General features: G+C 40.8%; 1 protein-coding gene across 2 annotated transcripts in view; it reads left to right on the top strand.

Moving 5' to 3' along the window:
- Positions 1-1735: 1735 nt before the first annotated feature.
- CDC14A (cell division cycle 14A) overlaps positions 1736-18046 on the top strand; it is a 66721-nt gene continuing 50410 nt past the window's right edge. For both annotated transcript variants that reach the window (XM_074876625.1, XM_074876624.1), the window contains exons 1-3: positions 1736-2172; positions 2736-2826; positions 13757-13832. In XM_074876625.1, coding sequence (XP_074732726.1) covers positions 2067-2172; positions 2736-2826; positions 13757-13832 — 273 coding nt within the window. In that variant the 5' untranslated portion in view covers positions 1736-2066. The remainder of the gene's footprint in view (positions 2173-2735; positions 2827-13756; positions 13833-18046) is intronic.

Genomic DNA, 18046 nt, shown 5'->3' with positions numbered 1-18046 from the left:
AAGTGAAAGTCCTATAGAACAATATAGGAAATTATAAACCTTGATTTCCATGAAAAGCAAGTACCCTCCAACCACCTTTACTTAGTTTGCTGTTACAGAAGACTCAGTCTTGGAAGCATCTTGTACGGAATAGTACTTACTACTGAGAATGAGGTTCCTTACCTAAATTCACAGAACCAGGCCCAAAGAGGGTCATATTTAGGAATGTTAGTTCTGGAGCTATGAAAAAAAGGAAAAAAGATGAAAGTAAAAACACAGGTACAAATTATTAGAACCAATATCACAAATAAATAAGCAACTACAGTTGCACAAGAGAAGTATTTTCTGTAGTACTTCAACATATTTGTAAGGCTTTAAAGCTTATCCAGTGCTTATGACACTAGATTAAAAATTGAAGAGTTAAGTGTTTCACACTTGTGTTTAGCCTCATCTGCAGACACACTAGAATTAATTACATGAACTGGTAGTTACAGTAGGTTATTTATAGTGTTAGGAAAACATGGTAATAATAATGCAGCCTCGGGGCTGCATATTGCTTTGCATTACGTCTTTCTAAGGTGTTTCAAGGGTGGGTTTTTTGGTTTTGCGGAAGAACCTCAAGGTACTCTCCTTTGCAACCTGTTGCTTGTTTAACTGTAAAAATGAGATGGACCATCTGCTCTGTTTGGCACGTATTCTTTCTAAAGAGAAGGGTGGTAGAAGAAGAGCATTTCTAACACTTTATTTCTTTGGCAAGTAAGTTGATTGCAGACTGCAAGCTAATATGGACGACCAGGAAGTCAGTCTTTCACTTTTTTTTAAAGCATCAAGCTATAAGTAATTTTGTGTAGTTTTACCACAGCCTTCGAAGCATACGTGAAACTCCTCATCGCTGGATGACTTCTCAGGAAGAGCGAGAGCCCACACCTCAAACCAGTGCGTTAAGAGACTTCCTTGCGACAGCGGTGCACGTCGTCCCGTTCCACGCGCAAGTGGCTTCCCCGAGATCATGCTTCCCCTCAGTTCTCCCCAGCAGACGATGCTGCCCGGCAGATACAACTCCTCGGTCGGAGGGAGGAAGAGGGGACCTAGCAGGTGAAAGAAACCCCGTCGGGCGGGAAAGGAGGCTCCCGTGCGGCGGCTGGGCAGCTGGCGCCACAGCCGGGACTCCGCTGAGGAGAGCAGCGCCCTCTCCACCAGGCACCGCTCGCTCATTGGCTGGAGACGTAAGAACGCAGCCTTTCATTGGTGAGTCGGTTTGTCTGTCAGGCTAAATGGCGGTGCCGACCCGGCCGGGCCGGGCCCTGCGAGTAAGTAAGTGTCCCGGCCAGGGGAGAGGGCTCTCCGCCGGCCCTGCCCTGCCCTGCCCTGCCCCTCTCCTCTGGGGCGGTCTCCCGCCCCGCCTGCGCGGCTCGCTCACCTCCCTCCCGAGCGGGACCCGCGCTGCTGAGGTGCTAGCTCCGGCTCGGGTCTGCTTCCCGCCGTCGCAGGCCCTGCGAGCTACACCTCGAACCCGCCGCTGTCTCCCCGGGGCCTTTTGCCACGGGCCGCCCTGGGGCGGGGGGGGAGCAGGAAACAGCGCGGCGGGGCGCGGCGGCGCTGCCTGGGCGCGGAGCGCGCCGCGCTCGGACGGGAGGGGGGCGGGAGAGCGAGGCGAGGGCGGCGGGCGGGGCTGTGCCGGGCGCAAAGCCGCTGCCTGGCGGTCCGGGGCGCGGGCGGGCGGGGAGGCGGAGGGCGGGGCTGCTGGGCCGGGGGGGCCGCGGGGGGCCGGTCACTCGCACGCCTGGGCCGGGCGAAACAAAGGCTCAGTAACGCGGTTGCTAGAGCGCCGCCGGTCGCCTGGTAACCGCCCGCTGCCTCTTCTCCGGGGGCGTCTCCCTGGCTGGGGGCGGGGTGGAGCTGAAGTCCCTGCGGGCGCCCGCTCGCTCGCCGTGTCCCGGAGCTAGTTCTCCTCTCCGCTCCCGTTCCTATGCGGGCTGCGGCAGCGGCGCTCCCAGCGGCGTGGCTTCGGGCGGGCGGCCCCTCCGGGCAGCCGGTTGCTTACCAGCGAGCGCGCCCCGGCCTGGCCGGGGCTGCTCGGGAGCGCCATGAGTTCGGAGCCGCCCCGCGCCTCGCTGCTCCGCGCCCTGTTTAAGATGGAGCCGGCGGCGGCCGCCTCCGAAGTGCTGGGGGGAGCTTCGGAGTTCGTGAAAGGTGAGAAGGGGCCGGGGAGGACTCCCCAGCCCCTGGCCGCGGGGGTCCCGTTCGCCGGAGCCTCCCGCGGAAAGGAAACCCGCTGGCTTCGTCTTTCCCGGCCTCCCCGCCTCCCTCCCCCTGGCCCCCCTGTGCTGCGTGCCCCCCTCGCCCCGCGGCCCTCTTCGCCCCGCGGTTTTCGCGAGCTGCATGCGGGGTGCGTCTCAGCGGTTCCTTCCTCCTCGCTTTTCCGGTAAGAAGCGGGGCCGGCACCTGTTGCTATGTGCTGCGGCGTGCTGGCTCAGAAATGTCCCCCGCCCGCCTGAAGTCGCTCCCGAGGGCTGCCCGCAGCGGGGCGGGGGGTCCCCGTGGGCAGGGCCCGCGGGCGGAGCGGGACTCGCGCTCCCGCCACCGCGCACGCAGGAGAAAAAGGAGCAGCGGGGCCGCTTCCGCTCCCGGGCGGCGGCGGGGCAGGACGGGCCCGCGGCGGGGCAGAGGACGGGCCCGCGGGGTGACAGGCGTGCCGCGGGTCGGCGGCGATCTGCTTTGTCCGTCCTACGCCGTTGCCCTCATCTGTCTTTCAGATCGGTTGTACTTTGCTACTTTACGAAGTAAACCGAAGAGTACCGTAAACACCCACTACTTCTGTACCGATGAGGAACTGGTCTATGAAAAGTAAGTGTTGTGGTCTGGTGTGTTTTGCATACTTAAAGTCATCACCTGAGATTCTTCCCAACACACTTTAATGCTGTATGGAGTACTTTTGCCCCATTTAGCTGCTTACACAAAACATGAGTATAAAGTTAGCCTAAATATATTTTTACACTAGCTGAAACTAGTTTAACAAGATTGCTGTTTAAAAAAACCCCACAAAAACAGCTGCATGACCAGTTAAATGGCTTAAATTGTGATTGAGCTAGGGGAAGGGTATCTGAGCTTTGTAAGATTTGTTTATAAGGTGGAGAAGATCTCTTAAGACGAATTACATCTTATTAAATGGTGTCTTAAATAGAAGACTGTTGTTTGGTATGAATAGATGAAACAATAGTTTGGTTTATGTGTATTTTCTTGTATAGAGAGTATGAAGTGATCACCTTTTATACTGAATCATAAGAATGCACAGCTTAAATGTGCTTTTGAAGAACATCTGCAACTTTTTTTGTAAGCTGCAGAAGGTTTTGAGATGGCACTTCCTGTTGGATTTTGTAGCTTTAGAACAGCAGAAAAAGTATTTTCTGTGAAGTAAAAGCTTCATGTGTTTGGAAGACACAGACAGCATATAGTATTCACAGCTATAATCAATTTTACTTTTGACCTTCTATTAAAGGACATAAAAGACACTAAACAGATAAAGTAATTGCTCTATGCTGTGGTTAAAAAGTAGTTGCTTTGCACTGCGTTCCCAGGTCAACTGTTTCATGTGTGATGATACATCTAGCCACTTGACAAAGGGTTTGCCGCAGCACAAGTGAAACAAAAAACATGGTCTTATTTTAAATGACTTTTTTTCTATGTGAGTTGAAGAACTTGTGAGCATCAACGTTCTTCCTTCCCTTCTACAGTTACTTCAGTACTGCTTCTGTGAAGGTGTAAACCAATCTTTCTTGCTTCCTAGCTTACTTGTTATGCACAGCTTACAGTTTTAGGGTTTCTTTTCTACATATGTTTTTGAGTCTTTGTTATCTTAAGCTGTGTGCCTTCTACTGGAGTTCCCAATGATTTGTTCCCAAAGTTGACTTTTGTAATTAACTGCTTGGGTTGGGAGTTGGCTCTGTAATGATCATTAACTAATTTAGATTGGAAGGGACCTCAGGAGTACCCTAAGACAAGGTTGACCTAACATTAAAAGCAGAATTCGGCTGGAGAAGGTCCTGAGCAATTTGTGTTATATGAATACGTTCCACTTTAATGAAGGAAAAAGTTGATCTTGTATCTCTTACCAGGCTTCTGTGTTATGCTTGACCTGAGGTATTTTGTTTCTCATTCTTAATATGCTTCTAGGAAGGGTGAAGGAATCTTATGTTGGATTTGATCTTGGGAGTGGGAAGGGAGAACAGTTCTATACTCTGTTAGTTACAGATGATTGTACTAACCAAGGACCGTAACTGGGTTATTTTGTGTATGGACAGTATCATATTTAAAAAAAAACCCCAAGGTACTGAAATTTGAGGAGAAAAAAAAAGTAATTTACTTTAACATGTGTAAAGGAAATTCAGTAAGTATACTCCTTAACCCAATTACCTGTTAACCACATACCAGGGTGTAACTTGATACTAGATATAATTACAAGATAATGGAAGGAAGCAAAGTTTCCTTTATCTTCTAGGGCACATCTAAGGATTCGGGACATGTAACTCATGGTGTATTTTCTGAAATGATAGTTCCTAGTCTGTTTGGCCCCTTTGAAAGATATTATCCTATATCTGATACCATAATGGTACTCTCCCTTTTGCGCCCTCAAATTAAAATACTAAAACGTAATATGAGATAGAAATTAAATGACAGTTAACCAGGTGGTATGAGTGAATTTTGTGTAATAGCTTAACTCTTTTACATAACAGTGCTAAACTTCCCCTAATATCTGTATTGCAGTACCCATCGCTATCAGTGTATGCAATATTTGGTAGTAAAACCATGCCTGATTTTATTTTTATTTTTTTCCTCTCTCTTTTCCCTCTCATCTCTAAGGAAGTTTATATTGTCTCAGGGAAGTAATAGCAGGTGTCAGTAGGGTTACCATTTTATATATTTTTTTCAGTAATCCTTCTGAAATTGGAAAGCTAGAGGCAAAATGAGGAATAGAATGCAAATCTCTTGGTTCTTGGAGAGATACTGATTTTACTATAGTTTCTCTTTTCCTTATGCTCATCAGCGAGCTTGACATCAGTCTTATGTTTCACAGGCTGCACAGCAAAGTGAGGGGCCTGACATCAGGGGTTGTCTGTAAGTCGTAGTGGAGTGTAACTTTCGTACATCAGATTGGATCTTCTGCTAATTTTCTCAGAAACGCAGCCTTCTTCCTGAGAAAGTGGTTAGAAGTATCTGTTACATGATAACAAAATACACATTTGGAAGTGAGTTTTGAAGTGCTATAGCTCAGAACAGTGGTTTCCAGAGTCTTCATTCAAAATGGCCTGCCTGTGCTGTTCTTGCTGATTAGAACTTCTGCTTTTTAATCAAATGAGTTGTTCAGACTGTTACAAGGAGGAAGATAGGAGATGTCTACTCACACACAAACTCCTCAGCACCTGTGGGGTATGTAAGTAAATTTCTTAATCAAATATTTATTGACTTAATTTGTTTAGATGTGTCATTCTAGTGACAAGACAAAGATCTTTGCTGTGCATGGAAGTAAACTGTTTTTCTTTGGGCTGTTATTTTGTTAACTTTAGTGATAACTCTTTAAGTATGAAGTGATACAGAAATTTATTTAGCTGACTTTATTGAGGTGTCAGCTTGCTTTCACTGACGCAATATATGATCTGAAAACCTCATGAATATGTAGGTTTGGGGTTATTAGATTACAGAGAGCATGTTATTGGATCACATAGTACTTAAAATGTCACTGCCTCGCTTCCCTCTTTTTCCCTACTCTTGAAGAGATATAAGGAAGTAATAGTGTACACTAATAGTATACCCCATTTATTAAACAAAACAGCTGTAGTGCTAGATCTAATGGTATTGGAAGTTTTGGTCTGATAAATGCTGACTTGCCTTTGCAGCCTGTCACGTGATTTATCCCTAAATTGTACACAAAGTGTGGTTATGTCATCTTGAGTGCTTTAGCCTTCAGTTTTCACTTGAAGTTGTCAACTGTTCTAATGAATTCATAATGCTGTCTTCACTTATTTAAACATTCACACTTTTAAAAATAATAAAGATAGGCTTAAATGCTTTTAAGGACATCTCAAATGCCAGCTGACTAGGAACTCGCTACTAGAACTGTCACTATTTTAGTTAAATGTGCCGCAATTAAACCTTGAACCTATTATGCTAGGAAAATGGTATGTAAATTCCTCAGTTGAGGGAACAAGAAACCTGAATGAATTTTTCCAATTCTGAATTCTCTTTTTTGGTTGTTCTGTTTCTGTAAGATTTTGTCAGTCTCCTGAAACTCTGAGGTCTCTCCTGAGAAAGTCTGCACTGCTGCTTATAAGGGAATACAGTCTTTCAGGGTAGCGTAGCGCACGTAACTCTTACTTCAGGAAAATGAAGTTAATGAGAAATAATCCAGCTTGATGAAGACTCTCATTTGGCAAATAGAAAAGCCTTGCCTTGGCAAGACCTCTATTAATGAGTTAGGCACTACTAAGAAGCTTTTTATTCTCTAAGAATAGTGTCTTTCATGTTTCACCTTTCTGTAAACAGATCTGGGTTGAGAATACTACACTTGACTGGTTAACTTGGCTTTCACATACTTTTATCAAAGCAACTTTTTATGTCCTTTTTATTGTTGAGTAGTTTTCTCAAACAAAATTAAAATTTAGATAATGAGAAACAGGAATCTCTTACTGATAAATTACAGTGTCAGCTTTCAAAAATCATAATGTCTTTATTTGTTCTGACTTTGAATCACTTGTATAAGCAGCTTTTGCAGATCTGGTCTCTGACATCTTGTGAGCAGCTGTAAAAGTAATTAATATATTCTTTATCTCCTATGTTTTACACCAAAACTTTCTTTCAAGCCATGGTATGTTACTTGCCTGTTTCGCAGCGGTCTTAATGTTAGCTGCTACTTTGAGTTCAAGCAGCAGTAGAATAAGACTCTCAAATGCTTAGCTACAATAATATTGTGAGTACTGTTTGGACTTTGACTTGTAGGACTTGTTTCACTGCATGTGTATGTGCAAAGAAGCAGTTTCTCTTTCCTGTGAGAAGAATAAGGGTTAACTTGTTTATTTTTACTTTGGCTAAATGCATCTTTACTGTGGCTATCCAGTAGTGGTACTTGCATAGGAAACCTGAACTTCTTCATCGTTCTGTGGCTTATATTATTTGAAGGGAAAAAGAAAACTTAGCCTTGTTCAACAAACAAAGCTGTTGTTCCACACAGAGAACAGGGAGTTCCTTGTTCACATCAGTAGCTTTTGAAGACTTGAACTTGACTGTCGGATAACCAAGATAACTTAGTAAGCTAAAGTTCACCAAAAAAAAAAAAGAAATTAAGAAAATTCCCAACTTCTAACTTCTGTCAATGTGAATGTAAACACAGAGCAGAAAAACTTCATATACTAATACCAGCTTTTGTATGTCTGATTCTTACAGATGAGTATTAAGAGTAGTACTGCAGCTTTATTTTGTTTTCCATCTTAAAATGAGAGACTTAAAATTTACTGTAGACATGAAAATCAGATGATCTAAGAACTGGGAGTGTCAGTTTTTCCTTCAGACACGAACTACTGACATAATTTTACATTTGACACTTGTAAAGTGCTATCACTTAACACCTGTGGTGTTCTCTCCAGTCCAACAGTTTCATAAATTTTATACCTACACATTGCTTTACCATATCTGTCTTCACTTCTTTGTATGGAAAAGATAAAAGCAGTTGCCAACAGTATTGAGGAATTTTTTTTTTTGTTTGCAGTAAAAGGGTACCAAGATAAAACAGATGTTTTCTACGCTCCAGTTTTATATTCAGCAGGAGTGTAGCTCGATATAGGACATCTGTTATGAGAAACTTAGCCTCTGTTAAGATGACTTTTCCATAGAGTGGGTTTTTAACATGATCTAAACATTCTTCTACAGGGAGACTTTTTATGGGAGAACCTCTTCACAGACACTTTTTTTCTTGATGTCAAGGAGCATTGTATCAAAAATGCATATGTCTGGAATAGCTATTACCTGTAATTTAGATCTGTTAGTTCTTGTTGGATTTTGAAGAATCAGGAACTTGAGGAGGATTTGGAACATTGAAGGGGAAATGGAGGGAGTACCTGGTGTTTTGCATAATCCAGAGCCTCTGCACTATTCCTACCTTTAGATGCAAGCAGTGAGGTGATATATAATTTCTAGGGTTATATTTGCTTTATCATCCTTTGTCTATTCAGAAGTGTGCAATCCCTAAGTAGTATTAAGTGTTAGGGATTGTGTCTCAGCCCACATAAGAAAGCTTCTAGAAATTCACGTGTTACTGGAATTGGTGGGGCTAGAGCAGGGAGTCAGTGCCAATGAGCATCCCACCTTTTTCATGCGCTTGAGAAGTAGGAAGGAGAAACACACTCTAGGAAACAGGAGTTGGAGAAAGAAGACTGAATAGGTAGGACTTCCTGAGCAGTAGTTAGGTTGTAATGAATGTGTGGACTGATCCTCTTGCCCTTCATCCAGAAACTTTGTTGCATGTAAGATGTGTTCAGTTCATGTTTTGGAGCGTTTGTCTGTAGTAGCCAGTTGGCCACTTCTGCAGGAGTTGGTTCTTGTACTGCTTAATGCTAGATTCAGAGCATATGCAGAAAGGGCCTTACAGTGCAGTGACCTGAATGTTCCAGTAATCCAGCCTAGGAAAGGGGGAGAGAAAAGCAAGTGGAGAGTTTTTCTTATTCTAATTGAGTCTCATTGCTTAATTTTAATAGTAAGCTGGATCTTTGTAAAATGCTGGAAAACTAGTGTAGTTTTGCAGTTAGGAAGCTGTATTTCTGCTAGTTCCTGAAGTTCTTGTGGTTAATCTTCTGGTTTGAGTAATTGCAAGCTTGGGATGCTACTGTTTTGGCAGAAAAATTACTTTATATGGCTGCTAGTGTCCAAGAAGGCAAGCTTCCTACCTAAAGGAGTAGTTGTACTCCAATTCTGAAGTATATACTTCAAAAAAAATATTGCAATTGATAAACTGTGCCTTTGTTTTCAAGTTACAAAACCAATAAATGAGTAAGCTGCCATGCAAGTAGCATCATCCCCTTTGATCGTTATTGCATTGTTAGAACTGACTTGGTGGATCTGTCCTATTTTTTCCCCCCAGTATGGTGATTAGGCTTTGGACCATATTTAAACTATTGGAAATGCTTACAAGTCCAATAAGAATGTATGCATACTCTCGTGTTCAGTGTGGCAATAACATTGAACTTAGACTGGTCTGTCATGAGGAAAAGAATCCTGAAATAGCTTTTCAGATAGAAATCTCCTTTTGTCCATACCTCTGTTGCTGTATCACAAAATTGTAAGTGAATGGCAGCATAAAACTACTGCGCTGTTGTATTCATCAGTGGGGGGGAAAAAAAATCAGGCTTCTGGGATAAAGTAGGGTGCAATTTATTTCTGAAAGGTAACTTGATACCTTGGCCATAAATAGATTGACTGTGATGTTAATATGGGGGTTATCAAATTATTTCGAAGTCTGCCAGGTTATAGTATTCCTTCATTGATCATAACCAGGCTCTATCCAATAGTTCAAGATATAAACTTGAAGAGTTTATCATTCTTTTGCTGTACTAGGGTCAGTGGTATTCAAATAATTAGTAAAAAGTGACTTTAGCATTCAGAAGAGGTGCCCAAGGCTTGAGCTGACCCACGGCACCTTCACATGTCATCTTATGGAACTGCAGTCAGAAACAACTTGAGTTGCTGTCCTAAAGAGTTGTGGACTACGTTTCTTTCACCATTAAATTCCCTGGAAGAACGTACAGTAACCGCTTGCATGATGGAGTAGACCAATGCACTCCTTATGGACTGTCCTTTCTAGGTGGATGACCATTCCTGTGATACAATACAGCAAATACCTTGGATGTTATGCTAGAAGAACTGTTAGGAAGGAGTAGTTCTAGGAGTATTCTAAGGAGAATACAGATACAAGAAACCTATGCTACTGCTTCCAGGTAGCATTGTGATAGTATTTCTGAGGTAGAGTATTTAAATATTCATCTAGTATATTCTGGGGTTTTGTGACTTCTTAGTTCGAGAAGCATAAGGAAAGCAAGTTTCCATGGGTTGAGGGGGAAGAATAATTTAAGCTATCATCTAAGTACTTGATTAAAACAAAATATAATTAAATGTAGATTAATACCATACTTGCCTTCTGTTCCTCATATCTGGTTCCCACCTCCATTCTAAATGGCTGTCTGTCTTCACTGGCTTAAGCTTCAGAGGCATCCTGATTTCTTGTTGTGTATAAATGCTTATTAAAACATCTAGATGCAAAGAAAGTCTATTACCTGTAAAAGAGATAGAAGTAAAATAATACTGGGTAGATTTTTACCAGTGACTAGCATATAATAAGATTTGGTTTCTTTTATGTTTTTTTTTTATTTTCAACTTTTGTCAGATAAAATTCTTTATTCAGATGATGACTTGGTGTGTCATTTTTTTCTTCAGTCCCTATAGCCCCCATTTCCCGTCTTCCACTTGTCTTTAACTGTGTTAAAATTCTGTTCTTGAGAAGAAAATTCTCTGGATGAGTCAGGATCAAGTGTCTCTAATTCAAGTACAAAACTGGCCTGTTATACTAAAAGTAGTGAGGGTGCATAAGATTAAACCCTTCTGTTTAAACATGGCAGAAACTGTATTTAGTTCTAAGCATATAAATTGAAGAAGAGTGGTTTTGTAGATCAGAGTCCATTGACCTCAATACAGAGCCTTGTGTTATCTTTCAGAGAACTCTTTGATTTGGAGATTTGTAAAGCACTTGTTTCACTTAGCCCCATTAAAAAAAAAGGACATCCAAGCTTGTTCCAATTTAGAGGTATTAAATGAAGAAAGTTAAAATTACACATGTAACAAATAACTTTTCTCCCTCACATATCTACCATAATGTTTTGTCGATGGCTGGTTTATGCTACCTACGTATTGTTATGTAAGTAACTTGGGAATTGCCAGTGTTTGGTATATGGGTAATAATGCTGGTGCAGCAGTGACCAAAAGTGTCTTTCCTTTATGATTGTGTTCTGGATTCTGAGAAACATCTTGTTTCTGCAGTACAAACAGTGGTAGTACCAGAATCTTAAATGCTGATACTTTTTCCCCAGCTGCCCCCATCCATGTTAAGAGAAAGACTGACATCTTTAGCTTGTCAGCTAAGAGGATCTGAATAGCTTTATTTTTGTAGAAATAGAATTACTTCATGGATAGGGTCAATAAATGTATTTCTATCCTTATCCCCACCAAAATATTAAGTAATTTGTTGTGGATAAATTGATTTGTAAATTCATTTTAATGTGCTTTTCCTACACTTCTGTTTGAGCTTAATCATGTGGAAAAGTAGAAGTGGATATATGACTTTATATTGATGTACTTCTAGCAAATGAGTAGTAATAAAAACTTACTATCGTAAAGCATGGCTGTAGTTCATCAGTGCTTTAGATGAACTGTGTATTCAGTTATATCTTTGAGCTGATCAAAACTGCTTTGCTCACAGTGGTTTAAAAAAGTATTCTGTATTCCAGTAACTATCATATTCCACACTTTCACAATACTTTAAAAGTATTTTTGACAAAATAATCTTAAAATCCTAAATTCTACTCTTTCATCATATATTTGAGTGAAAGAATATTCTAAAGTTAATGGAACAAGATAGGGTTGGTTTTTTGATTTAGAGAAGGTGTTAGGGCAGCAGAATGGGAAGAGATGTTAGTAAGCCTTCTATATAGCTTTTGTGGAAGCTACATTCACTCTAGTGTTGTTAGAGCTCCAGTTTTAACTTCTTGTCATAACTCATACTTGTCCTTCTTAGAACAATTTTGTTTATTTCATCTCTATTAAAAAGTGTATGGAGGGTTTTGTGTTAAAAAAACCCCTATAACTGTTGACCATATCTGGCAGACTTATTTAAGAAAAGATGAGGAATTCTAAAGCTCAACCCTACTTTACTGCCACTGCAATTTTTCCCTTGAGTTAACTTCTGTGCAACCTACAAATAAATTCCTAGTAGTTGGACAGCTTAGTCTTTGACCCAGCTGATGAGCTTCTGTAGTTGAACTGAATCTTAACAAGCACTTAAGTTGTTGTTTGATACTGCAAAGTAGATGATATTGAAATAGCATTGGTGTGGCAGGCAGGCTACTTGTCCCAGACAGTAATCAGACTAATATAATTGTCTCTTTTGCACTGGGCTTGGCTTTTTTGTTTGAGGAAAATTTGGGGAGGAGGATGAAGTTATAAGCACCAGAAGGATAGGGTATTCCTACTTGGTGGTTGTGTCCACTTAGGATAGCAGAATGACTGAAACTGGAAGGCACCTCCAGAGATCATCTAATCCAACCCCCGGGCTCAGAACGAGGTCAGCAAGAGCAGGTTGCTCAGCCTTGTACAATGGTGTTGTGACTCTACAGCCTCTCTGAACAACCTCTTCCCAATGTTTGACTGCCCTCAAAGTAAAAAGTTTTCTTCTTATGTTTAACTGGAACGTAATTAACTTTACTGAAAAATAAACCCTCTGCCACGGGGAAGAAAGCTTGAAAGGTACTACTGGCTATTCTATCATGTGATTTTTGGTAAGTCTTTACTCCTTCAAAGCCCAGAAGTCTTAGAACATAATTACCTTTTTCTTTTGTCATTCCCTGAATAACACCGTTCAGATGCTGATGGTGTGTTTTGTTTGTCAATAGGCAAGAAGTGTCCTGTCTATTTTATCAAAAGACTTAAGGCAGATTAAAACAGTTTAAGTTATAGTCCAATCCTACTGTAATTTAGAACATATGCATCAAGAAATTTTCATAGACTATCAAGATAAAGACTTCTGTACACAAAAAAGAAAAATATTGAAGAAAGCTTGCAACTTAAATTTTGAGCAGTTTTGCACAATGGTTGGGGAGGGAGAAAACTCTAGAAGGTGTCTTGTTACTTGCATAAAGGCTGCTATTACTTGTAAAGATGCCTATATGAAGGATTAACTAGGAAGAGCGCTGTGAATCCCTGCCAGGAACTTAATTCTACTGTGCAATAATTTTCCTGTGCACACTACTGCTACAAGTTCTTATCCTAAGGACAGTGATTGCTGCTTCAAAGGTAATATGAATGTTTAAGAAGAATCTAGAAGAGAGAAACAAGAACAATCAGAATTTATGAAATAAATAATAAATTGGAAGAACAGCCTAGAGATAACAGGATTGGGGGGACAAAGAAACAATTATTTGTAAAGTGTATATGTAATCTCTGAAATAGTGGAGGATGGGATAAAAAGAAATAAGCTGAGATTTCAGACAGAGATTGAGATTGGATGTTACTAAATTTTACTACCCATGAGAAAGTCTATTTAGCTTATTCTTCATAGTATCTAAATGATCCATTCTCATCTTAAGCAGTTGTAGAACCTTCATCTAGGATGAGATCAGCATGCCTTAAAGGGGAGTAGATCATGCCTTGAAGTTTTTCACTCTGTAGTTTTGGCTGACACCAGACTGGATATCATGGGATGAAGAAAAAATTCTGTAGTGTGTGTATATAATGGAAAAGGTAGTTACTGGAGCGTCTTAAACTGAAGCTGCAAATGCTTTCAAATTAATTGTTACTATCGTGCTCTCAGATGAATCTATAAAGGGCTTATCTGTGGTATCATATATATTGGCTACTCAGTATCCCCCAAAAGTTACTGATTTGCAGCTTTAACTATCAACAAACATGCATGTTGAAATTCGCTTGGCTCTTTTGTATAAATAACACATTTTTTTTGTTCTTCCAGTTTCTATGGAGATTTTGGGCCTTTAAATTTGGCAATGTTATACAGATACTGCTGTAAACTAAATAAGAAATTAAAGGTAAGCTTTGTTTAAAAACAATGTTCCTATATTTTTGTATTTTGAAATGCAACTAAAATGTATTATCCAGTTTGAAAATGGTTGTTAGGTGCTAGTTACCTAGATGGTTACTACTAAGGTTTAAGGTTATTCTTTGTTCTGAAATATTTTCCCTTGAAAGAATGGAAAAAATGAATATGTTCTCGTTGTTGCTTAGTAGGTGAGGCACTGAAGGCTGTGTTCACCTTTTTTCATAACCTTACAGTTTCAAGACAACAGGAACAAAAACCACTCTGGATATTTCATGGGTTTGCAGCTAATGGAATGGGTGTGCTAGTATGAACTGAAAAAACAGATATTAAAAAAACAACCAAACAAAAAACCCCACACCCACAAACAAGAACAAAACATGAGCCCTAAAATCACACTGTTTAATCTAAATCTCACTCAGTGGAAAAGTTAAAACTTCTATATGTCATTCAATTTAATAAATTGTTGCTTCTAATAAGTGTTATGGAAATGTGGTTTTACACATATAAAAATATTTCCTTTTTTTGTCTGTCTTGTAGATGTGTCACTCCCTATCAATTAATTTGTAGAAGCTTCCTTACTTTCTTGCTTCCATATAATGATTGTTGATTCAAGGCACTTTTGAGTAGCTCTTCACTAGAGAGAATTTTGGTATCATCTTTGGATACCACAGTAGCTTTTTCTTTTCACTGCAAAGCGTTGGTCCTTTCTTTATGCAGTTGTCTAAAATTTGTAGATGCCACAGTTAATTCTGAAGATGACCGTGACTGACTTTTGTCCTAACAACACTGTCCTGTCATAAAACCATAAGCCTGATCTGGGTTGACGCTGACCAGAAACTAAACGCCTGACAGCTGCTCATTCACTCCTACCACAACCCCACTGTGGGACAGGGGAGAGAATCAGAAGAGCAAAGCCAAGAAGAACTTCTGGGTTGAGATAAAGACAGTTTAAGTGTGGGAATAAGAAGTGGTGAGAGACAGGGGTGGGGGGTCGATCAAAACAAGTGGTGCAAAGGCAATCACTCACCACCTCCCATCAGCAGACCAATGCCTGGCCAGTCTCTGAGCAACTGCTGATTTAGAAAGACTGCTCCTCAGTTTTATTGCTGAGTGTGATGTTATATGGGATGGAATATCCCTCTGGTTCATTTGGGTCAGCTGTCCTGGCTATGTGCCCTCCCAGCATCTTGCCCACCCCAGCCTACTTGCTGTGGGGGCAGAGTGAGAAACAGAAGGCCTTGATGCTGTGCAAGCACTGTTTGGCAATAGCTAAAACGCTGGTTTGTTGTCAGCAGTGTTCTAGTCTCAAGTCTAAAACACAGCATCACGCAGACTGCTATGGAGAAAACTGCACTCCATCCCAGCCAGACCCAGTGCACTGAGCACATAGCTGTAGATTTAACCTGCTCCTCAAATGCCTGTGAAAGTGACTTGCAGCATCTATAAAAAAATTATCAACTGCAAGAAATGAAACAGATGTTTTAATTCTGAAGTACTAATTAATATCACCTGTATACAGATAGCAAGGAGACCCTTCACTAAATATTACAGATTTAAAATCTTTATAATATAAAATGTTAGACCTGTTACTGACAGAAGGGTAAAATGGGACAACAGATGTGTTAACATTGGCCACCGTAAGAGGATTCCTGTATCAAAAATTACATGTTTTGGGACTAATATTTGCTGCACAAATGAAACCATTATGCAAGTTGATTCATGCTATCTGCTGCTTCCAGGGATGTGCTGCCTTAAAGTCAGCTAGTCCTAAGACGAGGTTTTGCAAACTGGGGGGTTTGTAGAGTTGCTATAACCTTTTTGCAGAAGAGTGCTTCTAGTGAAAATTTACATTGCTTCCGAATACAGAAAGTTAGTTATAAATAAAATTAAACTGTAGTATTTCTAATTTTGAGTGCCTATGTTCATATTGGGAAAACACTGGATTTGCCATTTTTGTGTTAACACTAAATAGGTTGATACGATAAGTATTTATAATCTATTTTCCAGTGCCACTGTCCCATTCAAACTCATGACCAATGATGCTCACTTGCTAGGTATCTTTTTTTAACATTAATTCTGCTGTTTGTGACCTTTTATTTATATTTAAAAGACTGTGGAGAATGCTTGCTCTGTGAAGCGGTTACTCCAGAGAAGCACCAATAATAAACCTACTATTCTAACTTTCACTGTGCCTATGAGAGCTAGGGGACTTAGTTCTGTTTCTTCCAGATTCATATTGAGGTAGTGATCAGTTTGGGACCTGAAAACAGTCTCATGTATCACTGTTGAAGTGTACCTTTATACTTCTATACTACTAGAATGCCTTCAAACTGGACCCTAGATACCAAAAGCTTCACTCAGAAAATAAGAACACAACTAATAAATACCTCAGGACTTGTTTGGGTTTTGTTTGTTTTTTGTTTTGTTTTGTTTTTTTTTTAATGATTCAGTAGTAACCTGTTTAAGACTGTCTTTACAGTCTTCATTTTTGTTATAAGACCACCATCTGCATTGAATGAGACAAGCTGCTTGTCACAAATGGCTTGTAGTCATGATACAAAGATCATATATTATAATGGAAAGAATACACAAGGGAGCCAAATTCAAACTGATTAGTAACTCTGAAATTTACATGGTTGATTTAGCATACTGTGATGTCATCTTAATGTAACTTGGATATTTTTTGAAAAAAGCAAACACACTTGCAGTGTGATGTGAAGAGTACAGATGGTCAGGAACAGGACAGAGAAATCTCATGCAGATCAGCTGCAGTCTCAGCTGGGAGGAGGAGCTCTTTGTTCCTGTTATCTTACCAGAGGCTAATTCAAAATAGGTTAGTTTAAACTACTAGTGCATAATAGAGAAGGGTAATGTGATAGTGCAACCCCTTGAAAGTAATACCTGAAATCAAACAGCAAAAGCTTGGAATACCACCTGAGTGGTATAGAGACTTGTACATTAATAGATTCCAGTCTGTCTGATTGTCACTAGCCCTGAGGTAGGTCGATACCTGCTGATGTAAGCTTTGTTCCTCAAATAGTTAAAATATACACCAGACTCTGTCCTACTTTAGATACTCTCTGCAGTGGATAAGTAGGCTTGTAAGACCAAATCCCAGTGCTGAAGCTTGCATTTAATGTGTACTGTAGGCCCAGCTACAAAAGGCTGCTGCTCAGCTTCACAAGTTGAGAGCTATGGATTCACAGTTTCTACCCTTCTACCCCTCACCTTGTCACATCTGTCCTTCAGAAGTGTCCCCAAGAGAATTCCTGAGGCCTGAACAAGTGTCTGTAAGACAGAAGTTCATGACCTGTGACTTAGCTGCCAACAAGGCATTGATGCAATGAGCAACTACAGTGGCAAAAGTATGGTAATTCTCTCGTGGCACCAAGGGGACATGCAGGCAGCCTGTGATCAGTGTTTCAGAGATGAGAAGTGCCCGTTGGCCTAACAACATGGAGGAAGAGTCCCGTTGAGCAACCTGCTGCTTGCATACCCTTGCATTAAGGGTAACCATGCCCCATGACCAACAGCAGGAGCTGGCTGATCATAGATTATTATTCTCTGGAAAACCAGCCTCTGCTGCTGGATGGCTGCTGTTACTACACTGCAACACTTCTGGGATGCTGAGGCAATCATAGTACTTAAGCCCAGGTGACTCCTGCCATGATTTGGTATATACCTGGTTGTGTATGAACTTCACGTACTTTTCTTAGGAAAAGAGACTTAAAAAGAAGCGTGACCAAAAAAAATAAATTCACAAAATGTGATAGTTTTTGTGTGGATATGGTGTCTGTAAAGCAATATAAGACTTAGACTTTCATTAAGTTTAAAACTTACATAAATAGAAAGAGGAGAAATGAGAGTATAAAATCTTATTAAGACAAACAAATCCCACAAATGTTCTCTCCAAGTCTTTCAGTTTTATCTCTTTCTGTTTTGGGAGAGGAATTAGACACAGAGGCAGTTTTGGGTTTTCCCCTCTCTTTTCTTGGGGGACAGGTGGGGAAGGCGAAGGCTACCAGTTTGAAATGTGCTAATGGGAGACCAACATTTTAAAGGAAACTATTGTAACTTTACGCTGACTGATTTTAGAAACAATGAACCGTTCTGTTCTGAAGAGCTGAAGAATTTATTCAGATATCCATTTGCTGAAAAAGTTGGAGCTGAAGTCCTGGTTATGCTTTACAGGAAAACCTTTCT

Source organism: Strix uralensis, chromosome 8, assembly GCF_047716275.1.
Source record: "Strix uralensis isolate ZFMK-TIS-50842 chromosome 8, bStrUra1, whole genome shotgun sequence".
Taxonomy (NCBI): domain Eukaryota; kingdom Metazoa; phylum Chordata; class Aves; order Strigiformes; family Strigidae; genus Strix; species Strix uralensis.
The sequence above is the reverse complement of the archived record's forward strand: the minus strand, read 5'-3'. Positions and strand labels throughout refer to the sequence as shown.